Below are 20,814 nucleotides of genomic sequence, written 5' to 3'. Positions count from 1 at the left end.
CCTGCTTATCCATTATTGGAATGTTTAGTACTATGGTGGCCTGCAAGCATGAAAGTTTTACATGTTCGCTGTGTTCGTTGTATCTAAAGGCAATGTACGAAGCTATGCAACTTTTTCTAAATAGAAACATAGAACCAAAAATGGGTGCTCTTGTAACAGGGAAAATGGTTCCATGTACCTGTCCTTGTACTGCTTCATGACAGATTCATGGGCATGGAGACAGGCAAAAGAAATATAAAAATGGATTATTATTATTACTACTGCCATTTAAAGCACGAGAGATTAGTGATAGTTTATGCATACACGTTTCGAGACGAAGAAAAAACAGAGGAAGTATATTTGCCTATCATTATGTTTTGAAAGACAAAAACCCAGTCCAAATCTGTCCAATATACATGTATTTTACTCCAACTAAACATGTTTTTGTTACTTCTGTCACGGGACGTACATTAATAAAATGCAATCCAGGAATGGTGTTTTTCCAGCTTGATCCATGCATATAGGATGGAATGATTAGCTTGCTTGAGGTTTGATTAATGCTGCATATTATATAGTTCGATTCAATAAAACGAGGCAGATGATTATAATCAGCATTTAATCTAATACAACTATATTATATACATCCTTATAAGTTCTTTAGGGCATATTCAAGCACAGGATCCATGTATGTTTTGCTCCCTCTACTTTATTACAATGTTGTAGCTACAGTTCATCGCGTAGACAATTTTATCATATGATGTAAGCCTATCGCCCGAGTTCGTTTACCGAAGGCATTACTGTGCCTCCCTTTTTCTGGATGTCAATACATGTCATGTCATGCTAGGCCATCTAATCCAATAATTGGACCTCTTGTCCCTCTCTGTTTATGGTCCAATTTTTCTTTTTTTCTTCTCTTTTTATCTTTTATATCATGGTGTTTAAAGGTTTCTTAATTCATTTTTTTAAAAACTATTTTTCAAATTTTTATATGTTTGTTTATTATTAGAAAAGTTGGTTAATATAAAATATTTTCCAGTCAAAGAAAAATTTGGCTTAGTTTTCAAGAAAGTGTTTTCCTAGAAAATTTAGGCGGAAAACACTTTTTGGAATTTATGAAAAATTTAGAAATATCATATTATTTGCTGATTATATCAAATTTGGTCCTCAAACTTTTAATTGCTATATATATTTTGCTTTGGATATTTATGAAATGTTAATTATTATTATTTTAATTTCTTCATCTTTTATTTTTTTATTTTTTAGTTTTGATCTCTATTATTTTGACTATTGTTTATTTTATTTTAGATAATTTATAAAATTAATTTTTTTTTCAATTTCATTCTCATTCGACCTTTTAATTTGTCAGATTTGTTCCTCATTATTTTAATAAATTTGAGAAAAATAAAACATTAATAAGTTATTTTCCAGCTTATTTTCCATGACATAACTAAACACTAAAAATTATTTTTCAACTTATTTTTTATTACACTATCAAATATCAGAAAATAATTTACTTTCCTGAAATTTATTTTTTTTTTAAAAATTACTTTCAAATAAACAAACAGGTCTTAAGCACAAAGATGGAGTCATGGGCCTACTCAATAAGGTATGAGGGCCCATCAACAACTACTGCTATAGGGCACAGGAAAAGGGCTCGGCCTAGACTAGCCTGGTTCTATGCATGTTACTCAAGCAACAGTGATGGTTGTTTCCTATTTGGTTACTAAACTTACAACCAGATCATTTGATTAATTATATATATATAAAAAAATAATAATAAAATTCAATATCTAACAAATCAAAATCAAAGAATAAAATAAAAAAACCATAAACAAAAAAAAATCATTGCAATAAATAGTGTTTTACGAGGTATTCACCATTTCATTTAGTTCTTGTTTATTTTAAAATTTTGATCGGTTTAATAAGTTGATCTAAGATTTAGCTGGTTTGAAATTTAATTTTGGTTGGATTAAAATTTTATTTTTTATTTTTTAAAATTTATTTTTAACACTAATATATTTGTTGGATGATTTAAAATAATTAAAAAGTAAAATAAATTTATATTTTTAGCACCGCCGTAATTAGACAACGCTTTCAAACACCCCATTAAAACTATAGTGCAACAACAATTGAAACGGACAGGGAGACTAAAGAAAAGAAAATTAAAACAAAATGTGTGGTGGACCCTCATTGCCATGCCCCTGCAACCTGTAGAGTGTAGGGTAGAGTACAATCATTAATTGTACACATCCTCCCACCACCTATGACCTACCTCACCTTGACTCGTGAGAGTTTTGCAAGTTAAGGTCCACCTACGATATCGCTAGAAAAATATAATCTTCGAAGATGGATTAGAGTGTGATTATAAGATTTAGAAACAACTGTTTATGCATTTTTAACCTCTAATTCACCAATAATATTATAAAAATTTTGCCTTTTTTTAAAAATTTAAGATATCTTTGATTGCTTTATTTAAGATAATATGTTTATACTAGCATGTTTAGTAGTGTGGTTACAATTACTTTTTAAAGTGTTTTTCACTAGAAAATGTATCTAAATAATATTTTTTTTTATTTTTAAAAAATCATTTTTGATATCAGCACATCAAAATGATCTAAAAACAATAAAAAATATTAATTTAAAATAAAAAAAATAAAAAAAATTTAAAACTTTTTAAAAACACTTTTGAAACGCAAAAACAAATAGGACTCGTTATAAAATGCTCCTGATAATAAATTTGACGTTAGTAAAGTAAAATTCTCTTCGTTTTTCATGTGTTTGCTTCAATGTTAGGTGGATTGACTTGATCATTTGAACTTAGCTAATTTTATTGTAAAAATCAATTACTTCTAAGTTAACACAATCTAAAGCTTATCGATAATCCAGGAAAAATCAATATTTGGTGCTTGGCCACGTGCTCTCTTACCTCTTCTGTGTATTTATTTCAAAAGAAGCCAACAACCATTCCATTCCCATCAAGATAACTTCTTGTCAAGATAGCTTCAAAAATAGGAGTGAAGGTTGTCAAGAAAATCCAAGAGATAGGATACGTGCTTCTTTCTCCACCAACAAAACACCAAAACTTGTCCATCCAATCACTTCAACTTGTGTTTTTCTAACCTCAATCTCACCTCCTTGCGTTCAATATAGACAAATTTCATGTTGTTTGAATAAAAAAAAAAAAAAAAATTATATTTGATCTTGTTAAAAATTAATAAAAAAATTTCTTTTTTTTTTCTATCTCTTTATGGTCAAAGCTCGAATATTGTAAGACTCCTCTAAATATTTTGTACATCAATTTTCATTAAATTCTTTTTTAAAATAGTTTTTAAAATATTGTTAATACCAATTTAATATTTAGAGCATAAATTTTCTCCGCATTTTCTCCTGCAATATTTGAATTCAAAAATCATAAAAAAACAAAATAATAATAATAACAACAACAATAAAAAGTAAATTCATTATATATATACTAAAATAAAATGATTTTTTTCGGTAAAAATAACATAATTATAAATTTTTCTATTTTTTAATATAGCAGTAATAAAATTATGATTTTTAGTTTTTTTTTAAGAAAACAAGTTTTTCATATATTTTTTTCTCTTTATACTTGATATCTTTATCATTTTACATTTGATCTATTTATTACCATGTTTTTCTTATCTTTATTTTTTTTTTATTTTTTTAGCTTTTACTTTTTTATAATTTTTTTTAAATATTTTTTTTATTTTTTACACTTTGAATATTTACCACTCCACACTTAATCTATTTATACCTTTCCTTTTGTTCTTATTTTTATTATTTTGTATTTTTTATTTTTTTAAAATTATTACTATACGAAGACTAAGAAAAAGTTATTTCACTGTAGCAATTGCAATATTTGTTTTTTGTTACATTAAAAATTAACTTGAGATCTTAATTATTTTTATTAACACATATTATCTTTATTATATTTTATTATACGTAAACATTAATATTTTGATTCATGATATATTTTTTTCTCTTTATACTTGATATCTTTATCATTTTACATTTGATATATTTATTACCATTTTTTTCTTATTTTTATTTTTTTAATATTTTTTTAGCTTTTACTTTTTTATATTTTTTTAAATATTATATTTTTTTATTTTTTACACTTTGAATATTTACCACTCCACACTTAGTCTATTTATACCTTTCCTTTTGTTCTTATCTTTATTATTTTGTATTTTTTTTAAAAAAAATTTCTTTAAATTTTTTTAAAATATTACTATACAAAGACTAAGAAAAAATTATTTCACTGTAGCAATTGTAATATTTTTTTTTTGTTACATTAAAAATTAACTTGAGATCTTAATTGTTTTTGTTAACACATATGATTTTTATTATAGGTAAACATTAATATTTTGATTCATGATTATATTTTTTTCTCAATATAAAAAAATACGTTAATAACACCTATACATTAATTTTTTTATACCAGAAAAAAATTATTCGACCTGCAGCGGGTCAAGTTGAATAAACACGTTAATATTTTGTTTTTTATATTTATTGATACAGATAATTCTTGATGTATTTAATTAAATACATACATAAATTTTTTTTATTTAAAATTATATTTTTTATTTAAAAAAAACACATTTAAAAACTAACATATTATTTAGTTTTTTTTTCCCTTCACGCGGCTAAGCGCGGGTGAATTATCTGTTTTTTTTTTTTAATATAAAACATCTTCAAGACGAAATCCACAGACATGATACAACTCTCCAGGCCCCCAACATCCTTGGAAACACAACGCCTCTTTTTCTTCAAAGAAACCTCCATCTTCTCACTCCCCTTAATCCAAAACCCATCAAGGGAAACTAAAATTCATGGCTAATTCTCATCTGGGTATCACTCTTTTATCTCTAATTCTCTTCTTTTCTCTCTCAAAAACCACTCTTTCACAAGACCCTCCTCGTTCGGTCTTTGAAATCTTGCCAAAATTTGGCCTCCCAAGTGGTCTATTACCTAACACAGTTAAAAGTTACAGCCTTTCTGATGATGGTAACTTTACTGTCTATCTAGAGAAGGAATGTTATGTTGAATTTGATTACTTGGTCTATTATGAGAAGAAAATAACTGGGAAATTGGGTTACGGGTCTATCACAGATTTGAAGGGGATTCAGGTTCAAAAGTTCTTTCTTTGGCTCGATGTTGATGAGATCAAGGTTGATTTACCACCGTCTGATTCGATTTATTTTCAAGTTGGGTGGATTAATAAGAAGCTTGATGCTGATCAGTTTAAGACCGTACATTCTTGCCGTGCTGGTGTCTCCTCTGGGTCTTGTCGTGGACTGTGGAAGCAGTTTCTCGAGGTATTTACTTGTTTTGTTTGATCAATATTTACTTTGGAAAAAAAATATTTCCTTATTAGGAATTTGAGGTTGATTACTGTTGTTTTTGTTTGTGTCCTGTTCTTAATTTTGTCTTGGATTTTTTGTGGTTCCCCTATTAGATGCTTGTGAATTTGTTTTGGTGTTTGATTGGGATTTTGTTGAGATTGAATTCATAGAATATACTACAAGATTGATAGAAGGAAAGTTGAATTGTTCATTCATAGACTGTTGTCTGTGATTGAAAGTCAACCCTCCTCTTACTAGTATCGCAAGAAGAGGAGGAAGTAAATGTGGAACTTTTAGAATGATTTTGCTTTTAAAGAAGGTGACTTTTGAGCTTTTAGGTGGATGCCTAATTTTTCCAGATTTATTGGATCTTTATGTGCTAGAAAGTTCAATAACCAATGAGGACCTCACGCCACGGAAAATTGTTAGCTGTTTGTTGATCATGATGTTAAACCGGCAGGGCTTATCGACGGGGAGGAATTCTTTTTCCCTTCCAATTGATGGTTGTTTGAATTTCTGCTCTTTCAGTAATTGATTGGCTAAGCTTCCTTTGTGGTTTGCAAACGTTAATTTTTCCAGTGTTATCTCTATTAGCGTATAAATTATGAAATTAATGCATATGCTTGCAAAATGCTATATTCTACTTGGTAATATTAGGAATTAGTTCTTGGCAACTTCTGTTTTCCTTCTTTGAAATTATCCTAAGGTGTTTGCTTCCTTTTTTCCCCACAATTCCCAGCTCCCAGCTCCAGATGACGACGTTCAGATGCTCCTCACCGAGTAGATACAACCAGCCCTTCTGCTGTATGGAAATGTAGCTGAGGGAGCTCGATATCCAAGTAATTAGCGTTCTAGTTTTAGTGTTTTATCTCTCAACTCACAACCTTGAGTCTGGCAGAGTCTTATGTAAACTAGCTGTGGAGTATCCCTCCTCTTATTGAGCTTTATGAACATCAATAAGAAGAGAATGTTGTATGTATATATGTACCTGGACAAGTACCAAATGTAACATCAAGTGTCTGAACCGTGCCTATTGGAAGTAGTAAGAAGGAACTACTTTAGATTATGATTTTGTGATACTGGATTGGATGTTTGTGCTCAATTTATATGCCCTAGTTCTAAACTAATAACTAGCAAGGATTGGTCATATATGGATGTTATTTTATGCTGTTTAGGACTAAACTTCCTAAGGGGACTGCTAGAGGCAGTTTTGTCTGTCGTGACTGCTCCACTAGTCCTGTTCATGCCCCACACCGCCGAGCCCTGGACATAGCACTTCCGAGGAGGGCAGGTGCATTGCCTCTTGTACCAGGCACTTCAAAGTAGCTGCCTTTATTTACCTGGATGGTTATGAAAATCCAAATAAGCTATCCTGAATAAGCTATGCTGTGATTGTTATGTACCATTGCAATCTTTTAGGATGATGTCTTTTCTGGTACCGTTCATAATTTTTTTGGCAGGTTACTAGTTTGCTAGCCCGTGCGCTGACATTCTACTCTTGATCAAATTTTTTTTTTTTTAATGTAACCAAAATGTTTAAATTACAGTTAACTATTAATATTATTATTAAACTTAAGAGTCAATATTAAATTTTTTAAATTTAAAATTAAATTAAACAGTAAAAAATTAATTTAATATAATTTAATTGATTTGACCGGTTTAAAAATAATTAAGATGAAAAAAAAAAAATTAAGAAAGAGATTGAAAAAAAAAAACTGAATTAAATATTAAAGAGCTTCACTGTTAGCTTTTTTTTTTTTTTTTTTACCATAGAAGATAGAAGGTAATTTCCGTGTCTCTTGAAGGAATCGAATCGGTGAAGTATTGATAATAGCAACGTAAGTAATCAGATGCTCTTTCATAAAGTATTAAATAAAGAAAAGATGGATAGATCTAACCTTTTTCATACAATGAATTTGGTTTCTCTTCACAAGAGAGGTCCATTGATCCTCCGTATACAGTCAACTCCCATTTCATCCCGTTTTAATTTTCATAGTTCAAAACTATTTGTTTTTCTTTTATATATAATTATTCGACGAGAAGAGATATTATCGGATCAATTTATACGTCAATGGAGATTAAATTTCTTATTATTCAAATAATTTTAAAGACGCAACTCTTGTATTATTATCATGCGTTCAGAGTACATCCAAATTTTGTGAAGATTGGAACTCGGGAAAAGAAACAGAGTATATAATTCCTCGAAGCCACGCTACACAGATTTCTCTTCCCATTCTACCCATCACAACCCTCTTAAATTACCACCATCCCTTCTCTCTCTGTCTCTCTGCATCGACAATGGCTTCCTTCAACATCCTCACTCTCTCTCTCTACCTTCTCTCTCTACTCCTCTTATCAAAAATCCGTCTTTCTCTCTCCCTAACCACCTCAGATATCCATGATCTTCTTCCTCAATATGGCCTGCCACGTGGCTTGCTCCCCGACAATGTGGAATCCTTCACTCTACCATCATCTGATGGGTCTTTTGAAGTCAAATTTAAGACCCCGTGTTATGTTCACTTTGATGATGTTGTGTACTATGATAAAGTAATCAAAGGGAAGTTGAGTTATGGTTCTGTGCATGATGTGTCAGGGATTCAAGCAAAGAAGCTCTTTGTTTGGTTGCCAGTTACTGGGATTGAAGTTAGTAAGGCTGATGATAGTATGATTAGTTTCTTTGTTGGCCCGATTTCCCGCGAGTTGCCTGCTAAGCAGTTCGAGGATGTTCCTGCTTGTAAGAGGAAGGTTGGTGGGCTAAGGACATATTTGGAGTCGATGTGAAGGTAAAAAGTTGAGATCTTTAGGATTTTATTTCTCTGAATTGTTTAAATTTATGGGATTTATGTGTTTTGTTACGTGATGCTTGAGTTTATTGAGAATTGATGGGAATTGTAAGTTAAAGCTGAGGAATTTTTGTTTAGAGGTTAGATATAGCAGTGGTGATTAGGGGGTTCCCAGATAATTTAGGGATGATCATGAAATCCATATGGAGCCGTGGGTTCCTTTTAGGTTTCAGCAGACAATTTGATGATCTCTTATTCTAAAAGGAAATTTAGAAGCTTTCTTGTCGTTGGTCTGATTAGATTTTGGGACTTATAGATAGGATATAATTTTATGAACCTATTAGTTAAAGTTGTCGAATTTCGATTTAGGAGTTAATAATTTAGCTAGAGAGATTCAGGCATCATCAATGAATTTCTTACAGAGTCATGCGTTGATTCCTTCTTGTTTCCAATAAAAAAAAATGTGATGGTCACGTATTCTACCTTATATCCGCAGTCACTTGCTCTTAAAGTAAATTGTAGAAGCTTTGTAGTAGTAGGTGTGATTTGGTTTTGGGACCAATGTGGTTAAGAGTTTCAAGCATTTGACTGACATTGATTGTACCTTGTTATCAGCCTTGTTAAGAGTTTTTGGTGAGATTGCAAGAAATGGTTTTTAGAAGAATCGACCCCTTCTATACTTGCAGTAATGTGCGACTCGCACCAAGTTGCGAACAGAAATTAGCATGAAACTGGAGGAAACAAAGAAGCTAGATACTTGTTATAAGGGAGGGAGGGGAAATGGTTCTTAGCTTGGTGTATTAGGATCATTAACAACCTATACAAGGTTTGGAGGTTTCATTGAGCAAACTTTTTAGAAAACAATGTCAATCAGCAAATCTTTCAATGTGCAATTGTAATTTCTATTGGTGGTTGACACTTGAAAGCAGGAAGGGGTGTTGCTTCCTCTTTTCCAAAACATTCTCAACCATCAAAGCTGTGTTTAATTTCGAGAATTGTGATGAATCCAGAAGTTGAGCATCCTGGAAGGAGAATTGTAATGTTTTTCTAGCGAAGAAAGTCTGATCTCGGTTTGTTAGTTTATGGTTTGTGTTGACAAGCTGCATGATGATCCAGATAGAATCTGATCTCGGTTTGCTAAGATTGTTCTTATACCACCTCAACCGATGCCAGTTTTTCCAAATTTCATCAATAATTATTGAATTTCAATCATCTATTGATCTAATATGTCATTTATGTCGAAAATCAGAGGCCAAAAACTTACTCATATTGCTATACAATCAACAATGAGAGATGTGATTTTGGTTTCTTTTAGAAGTTTTGCAGTTCCGACTTCCAATGGATGCAATAGCCGAAAGTTATAATATTAGAAGTCACATTCTGTGAAGTTTTTCAAGGACTTAAGAAGGTTTCATGCTCTTGTTGCAGGTGGAAGCAGACCAAATCTTCTCTTGCGTTGCCTGCTCACTCTGAACTTTGAAGTTCTCCAGCTTAATCTACATCTTTGAGAAATTGAAGCCAATTTATGTAATATGGATTGTAAATAAATGCTGCTCTTCAACATTTCTGCTCAGGGACTCACCTTATGCCGAGCAATGATTTGGATATGCATAAATACAGAAACTATGGATGAAATAGTAGTTCAAACTATTGGGATAATTCTCATCAATCGCATTGTCCTCGTATGAAACGTAAGGGTAAATTTAATCTTGGCAAGTGAGAGGAAGGCAAACTTGTGATTCTTTGAGCTAGGTTTTAATTTGAATGCGAAATACGTGTGGCTTGATGGTTTTGAATTGTCCAGTTGAGTGACTGGCTGACAAACATGGAAGGCAACTTGCTAATTCTCTTTTATGCTTTTATGTCAAGAAAGTGCAACATATTTTCGGATAAATTGTGCAATAAACACGACATAGAAGTAATTGCTTTTTTTTTTTTTTTTTTTGATGAAATAGGACAGTTTAACAGTTCGATCGGTTTATAGTGAAACCAATCGACTGCTTTTAAGAAAAAATTTTAAAACTGTCAAAACCGGCAGCATTAACGGGATTTTTGATATCTAAAGATTTTACGGTCTACGTAACGATACAATAGTGACTATTATAAGAAAAATAGTTTTTGAAAATTCTTGTAAAAATTTGAGTATCATCTAATAGTTAGATAAAAAATTATGATCTCTTTAAGCTATTATTCTAGTCTAACGCGATCAGATCTCTTTTTGAACTTAGATCTGTCTCATTGATCCATAAATGTATCTACTAGGATATTTGCGTAATCTGTTTGAGATAAATTCTCATTTAGTTGTGGTATATTTATATATAACTATTCAAAATTACCCATTATTATATGAATAATAACTTTTTAAGATTTTAATTGAGGTCTATTTTTAAGTTTATAAGTTGAACAAAAACAATTTTGACAAAACTTCTTAAAATTATAATTTTTGTGTGAAATGGTCAACAACTAGATCTAACCAGTCATGTAGAAGATTAGAGTTCAACCATGTTACATTTTAAAAACTTAATATTTATTTAATGTCACTATTTTAAAATATAACAACTATCTTATAACGTATTTAAAAATTATTCCATTTCATTAAAACTTTATGTAACAATACTATTATGCCAAATTTTTATATTTTCTGTGCTATTTTTTAAATTAAAAATCCCATGTTTTGCCGGGTCTGCAGCGGATCTCTGCAGCCGTTGTTGTGTTCAGCAGGGCCTGAAATTGATAGACCTGTATCCATTATAAATCTTAGAGAGGGCTCTCTCTGTTTCATGATTTTACATTCACCCAAGGCCTTGACATAGAGAAGTTGAAAATATATTATTAACCAGCGTTTAATTCATTAAAGCCATTTAACAGCTAAAAAATAATAATTTAATCTCTTTAGGTTTAAAATCAAATTTAATCAAAGGACTAAATTATAATTTAATAAGATAAAAGGGTTAAGTTATTTTCTTATTGAGAATAAATAGACTAATTTATAATCAACTTTGTGTAGAATTCTTCACCAAAAAATCTGTGTAATTATCACCCTCCAAAATCCAACGTCGGTATTGTCACTACAACATTTAATCCCTCGAAACCATGCAAATGCAACACAAATCTCTCTTCCAATTCTACCTTTCACAGCCCTCTTACATGTTCTTGACAACTAAAAGTAAATAATTTACTCTCTCTAGCTTCAAAATCAAATACTGTCGAAGGACTAAATTATGATTTAAAATAAATAAAAGGATAAAAATTTTTCATTTCTGTTAAGAATTCTTCAGATTTTTTTTTTGTCATCGTCACCGTCCAAAATCCAACGGTCTAGTCACTTCAACATTTAATTCCGCTAAGCCGTGCAACACAAGTTTCCCTTCTTATTCTACCCTTCACAACCCTTTTACATTAGCACCTTCACTTCTCTCTTTGCATCGACAATGGCTTCCTTCAACATCGTCGCAGTACTCTCTCTCTACCTTCTCTCTCTACTCCTCTTATCAAAAACCCGTCTTTCTCTCTCCCTAACCACCTCAGATATCCATGATCTTCTTCCTCAATATGGCCTGCCTCGTGGCTTACTCCCAGACAACGTGGAATCCTACACGCTACCATCATCTGATGGGTCTTTTGAAGTCAAACTTAAGACCCCGTGTTATGTTCACTTTGATGATGTTGTGTACTATGATAAAGTAATCAAAGGGAAGTTGAGTTACGGCTCTGTGCATGATGTGTCAGGGATTCAAGCAAAGAAGCTTTTTATTTGGTTGCCAGTTACTGGGATTGAAGTTAGTAAGGCTGATGATGGTATGATTAGTTTCTTTGTTGGTCCGATTTCCGAGGAGTTGCCTGCTAAGCAATTTGAGGATGTTCCTGCTTGTAAGAAGAAGGTTGGTGGGCTAATGACAGATTTGGAGTCCATGTGAAGGTAAAAAGTTGTGTGATCTATAGGGTTTTATTTTTCTGACTTGTTTGAATTTATGGGTTTTATGTGTTTTGTTATGATATAACTGAGTTTTTTTTCCCTTGTACTTTGAGTCGATGAGTTCTCCTGTTAAATTATGGTTTATAAGTGAATTAGCAAAGAAGATTGATGGGAATTGTAAGTTAAAGCTGAGGAATTTTGTTTTATAGTTTCAGATTTAGCGGTGGTGATTAGGGGGTTTCCAGATAATTTAGTGATTATAATGGAATCCATATGGAGCCGTGGGTTCCTTTTAGGTTTCAGCAGAGAATTTGATGATCACTTATTCTAAAAGGAAATTTAGAAGCTTTCTTGTTGTTGGTCTGATTTGATTTTGGGACTAATAAATAGGATCTAATTACATGAATTTCAATTTAGAAGTTAAGAATTTAGCTAGAGAGATCTTTAGGCATGATCGATGAAATTCTGACAAGAGTCATGCATGGATCTCTTCTAGATCGTCTTTCAATGTGCAATTGTAATGTCTATTGGTGGTTGACACTTGAAAATTGAAAACAATTGCAATGAGCAAATCGTTCAAACGTTGTTTCCAAAACATTCTCAACCGTCAATGTTGTGTATAATTTCGAGAATTGTGATGAATCCAGAAGTTTGAGCATCCTGGAAGGGTAATTGTAATGTTTTTCTAGCGAGGAAAGTCGACAATGGAGTCTTAGTTTATGGTTTGTGTTGATAATTAAGCTGCATGATGATCTAGATAGAATCTGATAACGGTTGGCTAATATTGTTCCTATACCACCTCAACTGATGCCTGTTTTTCCAAATTTCATTATTAATTATTTAATTTCAATCAACCATTGATTTAACATGTCATTTATGTCGAAAACCGGAGGCCAAAAACTCACTCACATTGCTGTACAATCAACAATGAGAGATGTGATTTTGGTTTCTTTTTCAAGTTTTGCAGTTCCAGCTTCCAATGGATACAATAGCCACAAGTTAATTAGATTCTATGGAGTTTCTCAACAACTTAAGAAGGTTTCCTGTTCTTGTTGCAGGTGGAAGCAGACCAAATCTTCTCATGCATTGCCTGCTCACTGTGAACATTGAAGCTCTCCATCTTAATCTATATCTTCGAGAAATGGAAGCAAATTTATGCAATTTGGATTGTCCTGTATCGTTTAGTAAATAAATTCTGCTCTTCGACATTTATGATGTTGTGAATTTTATGTGCTTTCTGTTACAGTTTTATTTTATCCTCAGGGGCTCACCTTATGCTGAGCAATGATTTGGATATGCACAAGCACAGAAACTATGAATGAAATAGTAGCTCAAACTGTTGGGGATTAGGCCTCAGGGCATGAATTAATGCTGTTGTCCAAAAAAAAAAAGTTTGAGATACCGGTTAAATCTGATTAGGTAAAAAAATATGAATTGATCTAGTGATCTAAGCTATGAATTGACTTGATAATTTAATAGCTTGAACTCAACAACTTTAATTATTTAACTGGAGCTGGTGAGTGTTAGGTATTGTTAGTGATCAGTATTTGATTAATTTTTAGTTTTTTTAATATTAGTACATCAAAGTTATAAAAAAAATAAAAAAACATAAATTTTATGTCTTTTTTTTATAAAGAAATAATTTAAAAAACCACATGGATATAGATTGTAATGCAAAAACAAATATTGATCAATCAGATCCCTGGACAAACATGGAAGCAACTTGCTATTTCTTTCTTTATCTAGCGTGTAAGCAGGACCTGCTATGTCAAGAAAGGGCAGCATATTTTACTGGGTCTGCAGTGGATTTCTGCGGCCTTTGTCATGAGACAGCAGGGCCTGAGATTGATAGACCTGTATCCATTATAAATCTAAACAGGTCGAAAATACATATTATTAATCAATTATTTTTCTTACAAAGAAAAAAGGGTGGCAATCACAAGCATAAGGTTGCTCTTCATGGTCAACTTGCACATCTAAACACTCAAATTCAAATTCTTGGCTCGCCTTTTAGCTAGTTTAACTTATGCTTCTATAACAGGATCCTTCCTATAAAATACAAAGGTTTTGCTCTTTCCTCGTCTTCTTCCCAAGGTAATTCTTTATTGTTTAACATTACTTTATTAAAATTATCGAATAATACCTTGTGGAACATGAGGATAAAAAGCATAAGAGCAACTTTTGCTGATGATTTAATCAAGCATGCCTTCTCACTGTTTCCTTTTCACTTGTCATTTTGTTATCAAGCAAATCTTAACACTCTTACCAAACCTCAGTTGGAATTTCCTTTGCTTTGACCCCTGTCAAAAACATGCTTCAAAGTGTAGATTCCTATGCCTATAAATACAAGATTATGCTCTCTTTCTCTAACCATCACACAAGGAATTTCATTTCCCAAGCACATCTCTCTCTTCTCTCTAGCTAGAACCCTTCTTGACAAACCAAGCAACCTACATGGAACGCCATAAAGAAGTTGCTAAGCATGATGGTCTTAACATAGATGACAGGAAAAGTGATGGAAGGAGGAAAACGAGGATGCGAAACTGGTTGGTTGTGGAGGACGCTTGGGAAGATATAAATGAGAAGGCTGATGCTTTCATTAAGAACTTCCGCAATCAACTAAAGATTCAACGCCAAGATTCGCTTAAACGCTTCCAGGAGATGATCTCCCGGGGAGCTTAAAAAAAATTGATCAGTTGTTGTGTGGTATGTCCTGATAAATCAGAAAAATTCTATTGCAAGATAAAATGAAAATGTAATGATGTTGATCAATAATGTTTTATTGTGAAGGATATATGTTTTACCCTATCTTTGATGCTTCGTGCTTTGTTGCTTCAACTCTTTGTTTCGTCTTACAGTATCAGCATCCGATATTGAATACTCTGACATGTATATGAATACTTTGTGATGAGTCCCGAAATCCAACATCATTTAGAAATAAGGTTGATATCAGTATTGGCTGATTTCTTAATTCAAGTAATCTGATCTATTTTTTTATAGTCAAGGTATCTGATGACTTGATACAGAAAACTAGAAGGTTGATAAATAATAGCAGGCGGTATTTGATAAGTCAGGTGACTAATAGTTGTCGTAGTAGCAGGTGGTGCCTGGTAAACCAGGTAACCGGTAGCTCTGGTGGTAGCAGGTGACGCTTGGTAAGCTAAGTGACCAGTAGTTGGTATATGCAAAAGGTTCCCTTCGATAGATGTGGGGAATCTCCGATGGTAAAGTCAGTAACTTTGTTGAGAGAGAAAGTACAATGATATTTTAGAGATATAAACTATGAAAATATACATGCTAAAAATATTGATAATAAAGAGATTGTGAACCTTTGAGTTGAAGGATTCATGATCTATTTATAGCCTATAAATCTTATCATTTTGTGAAAAAAGAGGCTGAAATATAACTTCATCTTTGTAATATGTTGAGTTGTATTCAACTTAAAATAATATGTATTCGATCAGTATAAAATAATAAGAGACTTGCATGGAGTCCTGAAAATATCCATAGTAAGTGTTGGGCACGAGTCCATTAGAGGTGAGAAATGGTAAGTGTTGGGCGTGATAACACGCCCAACATAGACTCGAGCTTCTTGATCAAGCCCATGCCTTCCAGAGAGTTAGGCTCGGGATACCACGCCCAAGCTCACTTTCTTTGAGCCCCTTACCGTATATTGGGCTCGAATTACCAAGCCCAAGCTCAAATAATGTTTTTTGGATCTATTTTAAGAGAATTGTTTAGGTTTATTTTAGAAAGATATTTTGAATTCATTTTATTTGGATGCATCACTTTGACACTTCAATTTAACGAAGAAATAAAGAAAATTTAACAAAATAGTCAAGTAAATTTCATTCATTAGTCTAGGGTTTTGTCTTTATTTTTGCCTAACAAAATTAAACTAACCAAACCATCTAGGTGGTGGCCCAGTGGTAAGAGTTTGGGACCAAGAGGTTTGCTCCCTCTGTGGTCTTAGGTTCGAGCCTTGTGGTTGCTCATATGATGGCCACTGGAGGCTTACATGGTCGTTAACTTCAGGGCCCGTGGGATTAGTCGAGGTGCGCGCAAGCTGGCCCGGACACCCACGTTAAACTAAAAAAAAAAAATTAAACTAACCAGGATCCTATTATGCATGTAATTAAGCTCACTTTTTAAGATTTTGATCTCAGTTTCGCATTAACGAGAATATGATTTTGAAGAATTTAAGGAAATCAATAATATTATTTATATTATTTTTTAATATAAATTATTGAATTTTCTTTATGATGCGTCACATATCTAGTACAATGTATGAGAAATTAAAATTGAGGAATATTTATATAGTCCAATACTTTCAACGGGACATGTTATCCAAATACTTTCTTTTATATAGTAAAAGTTATATGATGTACGTATAAATGATACGAATATGTTTATGAACCGGATAAATAATGCAAAGCATATAAAGAAAACTCACGAAAAAGCTTCGAGACATTAAATATATATCCCGAGAAAAACAATCAAAACTTAAATAAAGTTAATTTATAATAGGATAAAAACAACTTAAACTTAAATATTAAAGCTTAATTTTTTCAAATGATTCTATAAACAACTGAAGACTGTCAAATTAGACTTGAAAGATATTGTTTAATTATTTTTATAGTTAATTTTAAATTTTAATTACTTTCCCAACTTATATTGGAATTCTTTTGATTAAGTCTATTTTAACTTTATATAGTATGTTCTTTTACATTGTATTTTTGAATTTTAGACTTTCCATAAAATATTAGACAGTTTTCTCTATAATTTAGAACTATAACCTGGAATTTTATTTTTGATCCACGTACGCTATACATAACAGATTTTCTCTACATCATCAGTTGATCATCAAGTGGTTTAAGAAATTCAACCGACAGGTTACAACTAATCTCTAAGCTAAATACATCCTTAAAAAGTGTTTTCTCCCAATCTTAAGGTTGCTTTTCATAGTCAGCTTAATTACACATTTAAAAACTCTATTAATTAAATTATTGGCTCTTTAATTAGCTTTTGTGCTCGTGCTTAATTCTATCATAAGATCCTTGGAATAAGTACAAAGGTTTTGCTCTAACCTCACCTTCTTCGCAGCTCACAAGGTCATTGATCTTTAAAATAATACTGCACGAAACATGAGCATAGAAAGCGTAAGCTAAAAGGAATTAAATAAAAAAAAAAAAAGGTTCCCTCTCAAGCAACTTTGCTAATAATTAAATCGAAGCGACCCTTTAATTGTTTCTTTTCACTTGTCGTTTTGTTATCAAGCAAATCTGAACACTCTTATCAAACCTTGTTTGAGTTTTTCATCTGCTTTGACCCATGTCAAAAACATACTTCAAAGTGTAGATTACTATGCCTATAAATTCAGGATTATGCCCTCTTTCCCTAACCATCACACGAGGAATTTCATTTCCCGAGCACATCGATCTCTCTCTTTATACCTCTCTTCTCTCTAGCTAGAAGAACCCTTCTTGACAAGCCAATTAAGCAGCCTGAATGGAACATAATAAAGAAGTTGCGAAGCATGATGATCTTAACATTAATGGCACGACAAGTGATGAAAGGAGGATAACAAGGATGCGAAACTGCAGGTTGGTTATGGAGGACGGTACTAGGGAAGATATAAATGAAAAAGCTGATGCTTTCATTAAGAACTTCCGCCATCAACTAAAGATTCAACGCCAAGACTCGCTCAAACGCTTCCAGGAGAGGATCTCCCGGGGAGTTTAAAAAATTTGATCAGTTGTGTGGCATGTCAGGATAGCTCGGAAAAGTTTTATTGCTAGACGATCGAAATGTAATTGTAATGATCATGTTGATCAATAAAGTTTTATAAAGAAAATATTTTACAGTTTCTTTGATGCTTCTTTGCCGAGTATTCGTGCCAATGATCGAAGCTGAATCAAACCAAACCATATATAGTAAAATGTCACAAACCTCGTAATTCAGATAGATAATAATAGCAATTTTATTGAATAAAAAAAAATTGACTCACAATACATGATTGAAAAAGATAAAAAAAATTTCTAGCAGATTCAGGTAACCCGAGTCTCCAATGATTTAATAAAAGTTTCAACTAAGTTTTTTCATGGCCTAGAATTCTACTTAAATAAAATAAAAGAGAAATTTAAACATATTCAAATTTAAATTTAAAATATCCTAATCTTATAACTTAAGATTTAAATGGACTATATCTTGTTGTAGTGTCAATTGAAAAATCCTAATCTGATTAGAATTGCTACATAAAACCTGAAAACTAACCCAAGAAAAGAAATGGGTTTTGGGTCAACAGTTTTTTTATTAAAATAATAATGTTTTTTTATTTCTTAGAAAAATTTTCTTAGTGTTGACTCGGACAAGTTTGGTCGGGTCAACTGAATTTATTAAAAATATAGCTGAGTTAACTGAGTTTTATCATATCAATATTGTGTTTGATTCAAATAATTAAAACCAAGTTTGGCCACTCAAATTAACCTGTTAGCCGGCCGAGTTTAACGATTATGAGTTTAAATATCACCACGTAACATTTCTATAAATTCTACAGCGTAATAAATACTGATATAATCATGCTTTAGGAATATAAGACTAGGAATGGAAGGAGGGCATCTAAAACCAACTAAAATATTGTATCCTCTTATAGCTCAATGTTGCTCTCTATATTTTTGTTCGGAAGATACTGCACTGATTTGATTCTTGCTGCCATTATGCTTCTAATTTTTAAAATCGTGGGCAAATCAATCTAAAAAGTCTTAAAATGTTGAAAAATGGCAAGACAAGAACTTTAAGAGATGTGTGAGCTGTTTGTCTCTACGCAGGCAGAAATGATCAAGCATGGGTTACAGCTAAAGATGCTGTACATGACCCAAACTCACAATTAGCTGTGGAAATTGCTTAATTACTTAATCAGATGCTTTATTCCATGTTGGCTGCTGCATGATGCTTTCTGCCCTCCAGTTTTTGTCTAGTTAGTGATGGAAACAACTTTTCTTCATACTCTGCAGGTTTGTTTTGGCTTTTCCTGGTTATGTTTTGTTTCTTTCTTTAGGCTTTTTGCTTCTTCTTTATGGTGTTTTGATTGTGTTCTAACTTTCCAGTTTCATTTTCAAGCTCAGGATTTTTCTTGGCAATATCAACTTGGAAGATTTTCTCAACTAATATGAACATACAAGAGAATCCTAGGAACATGGACTGACATTAATTTCCTTTCGTCCCTAAAGTAAAAATATGAGTTTTCATGCAAAAAAGAACAGTTCTTTCTCATGATCATGTCGTTGGGTTTAGCAGATTCCCTCAAATAAGCATCTTGTGACTGTGATTCTGATCACGTCTGTAATCTGACCTCATCTACACATGGGAACCAAAATGCTTTGTAGAAACTGATGATATCCACTATCCCACATCATCTTTCCTCCGCCCCGGCGTAGAAAGCTTGTAGATTTCATTATTTTATTTTATTTTTATTCGAGCAACGCGTTTTGAGGACAAAACCCACCATGAGATCACGAAACTAAGATGGGCAAATACCTTTGGAGGAGGGCCAACCGGTTCTTTTTTTAAACCCCCAAATGAAAAATCAAGTCATATGAGTTATATTGTCATGGAACAAGTTTAACTAGTGATTTTGGTCCTAAGTATGTTCTTTGTCTGTCGTTATCAAAACGTAAGAATCCGGTTGTTCTTCTACTACTAACTGTTAGGTACTAACTGTTACGTCTTATTTGTTTTCATGTTTTAAAAAAAAATAAATTTTTTTTTTTCAAATTAAAATTTTTTTAGTAATAATTTTTTTAAAATAAAAAAATATTATTTTAATATATTTTTAAGTAAATATACTTTCAACCAAACCACACTTCTAATCTTTACAAAACAAAACGTGATGACACAGTGAACAGTTCCTTTTTCCAGCTAGTGGACTACGAAATATGGTGATACTGTTAGCTTTTCTTCCGAATATTTTAGGCTTTCTAATAAGAATACAGAACACCGAGACTTCTCAACCCTCATCTTTTGCTTTTATACAAGCAAAACTCGTGTTTCTAAGTTAGATTACCTACAAAAAGGTTGAGCTTCTTCGTTATCGTCACAAGACACAAGCTCTTTTACCACAGAACATCTCTTCAGCCTTTCTTTTATCCTCTCTCTCTATCTCCCTATAGGCTTGAGCTATAATGGAGTTTGATAGAGAGATTCCTATTCACGGCAGCAATGAAGTGAACAAGGGGGGTGATGCAAAGAGGAAAGCTATAATGGAGTTTGATAGAGAGATTCCTATTCACGGCAGCAATGAAGTGAACAAGGGGGGTGATGCAAAGAGGAAAGGGAGTGCAGGGAGGCAGAGAATGACTGAGGACGAGGGAAGAGATATCAATGACCTGGCAGACACTTTCATCAAGAACTTCCATAATCATATGAAAATTCAGCTTGGCGATTCAATGAAGCTTGCAAGGAGATGATGACACAAGAAGCTTAAACCATATTTGCCATTAGCATATTGGAAATGTTCTAGCAGAAAGCAATGTTTCAGCATTGGTAAAAGATAATAAGCTATGAAGATGAAATCATCTCCAGTTCTTCATGTAATAGACTTCACACTACTATAATGAAAGGTTCCCTTCCCAAATTTCCAGGGTCTGGATTGATCTAAACCAGCACCTGATTGACGTTAATGGTGAAACTGAAAGTATTAACTGACCAGTTTCATGATCAATAAAGTTCTAGAAGGCTAACAATATACAAAGCAGATGTTGATGATGCGCAT

At 32.4% G+C, this 20,814-nt stretch overlaps 2 protein-coding genes across 3 annotated transcripts; both read left to right on the top strand.

Annotated features, from left to right (window-relative positions):
- Nucleotides 1-4,697: 4,697 nt before the first annotated feature.
- LOC7455737 (uncharacterized) lies at nucleotides 4,698-6,411 on the top strand. The gene is made up of 2 exons (XM_002299090.4): nucleotides 4,698-5,318; nucleotides 6,085-6,411. Exons 1-2 carry the CDS (start codon nucleotides 4,833-4,835, stop codon nucleotides 6,127-6,129), a joined length of 531 nt encoding a protein of 176 aa, XP_002299126.1. The 5' UTR covers nucleotides 4,698-4,832; the 3' UTR covers nucleotides 6,130-6,411.
- A 1,125-nt stretch (nucleotides 6,412-7,536) lies between these two features.
- LOC7457716 (uncharacterized) lies at nucleotides 7,537-13,409 on the top strand. Of its 2 annotated transcripts, XM_052445683.1 has the most exons (3): nucleotides 7,537-7,679; nucleotides 11,599-12,047; nucleotides 13,103-13,409. In XM_052445683.1, exons 1-2 carry the CDS (start codon nucleotides 7,644-7,646, stop codon nucleotides 12,043-12,045), a joined length of 483 nt encoding a protein of 160 aa, XP_052301643.1. In that variant the 5' UTR covers nucleotides 7,537-7,643; the 3' UTR covers nucleotides 12,046-12,047; nucleotides 13,103-13,409. The 2 variants fall into 2 exon arrangements, 1 of the variants encoding a protein (XP_052301643.1); XR_008056854.1 differs by lacking the exon at nucleotides 11,599-12,047 and having other exon boundaries at nucleotides 7,677-8,128.
- The last annotated feature ends 7,405 nt before the right edge of the window (nucleotides 13,410-20,814 follow it).

The sequence above is a fragment of the Populus trichocarpa genome, chromosome 1 (genome assembly GCF_000002775.5).
Source record: "Populus trichocarpa isolate Nisqually-1 chromosome 1, P.trichocarpa_v4.1, whole genome shotgun sequence".
NCBI classification, from domain to species: domain Eukaryota; kingdom Viridiplantae; phylum Streptophyta; class Magnoliopsida; order Malpighiales; family Salicaceae; genus Populus; species Populus trichocarpa.
This window is presented reverse-complemented; position numbering and strand designations above follow the sequence as displayed.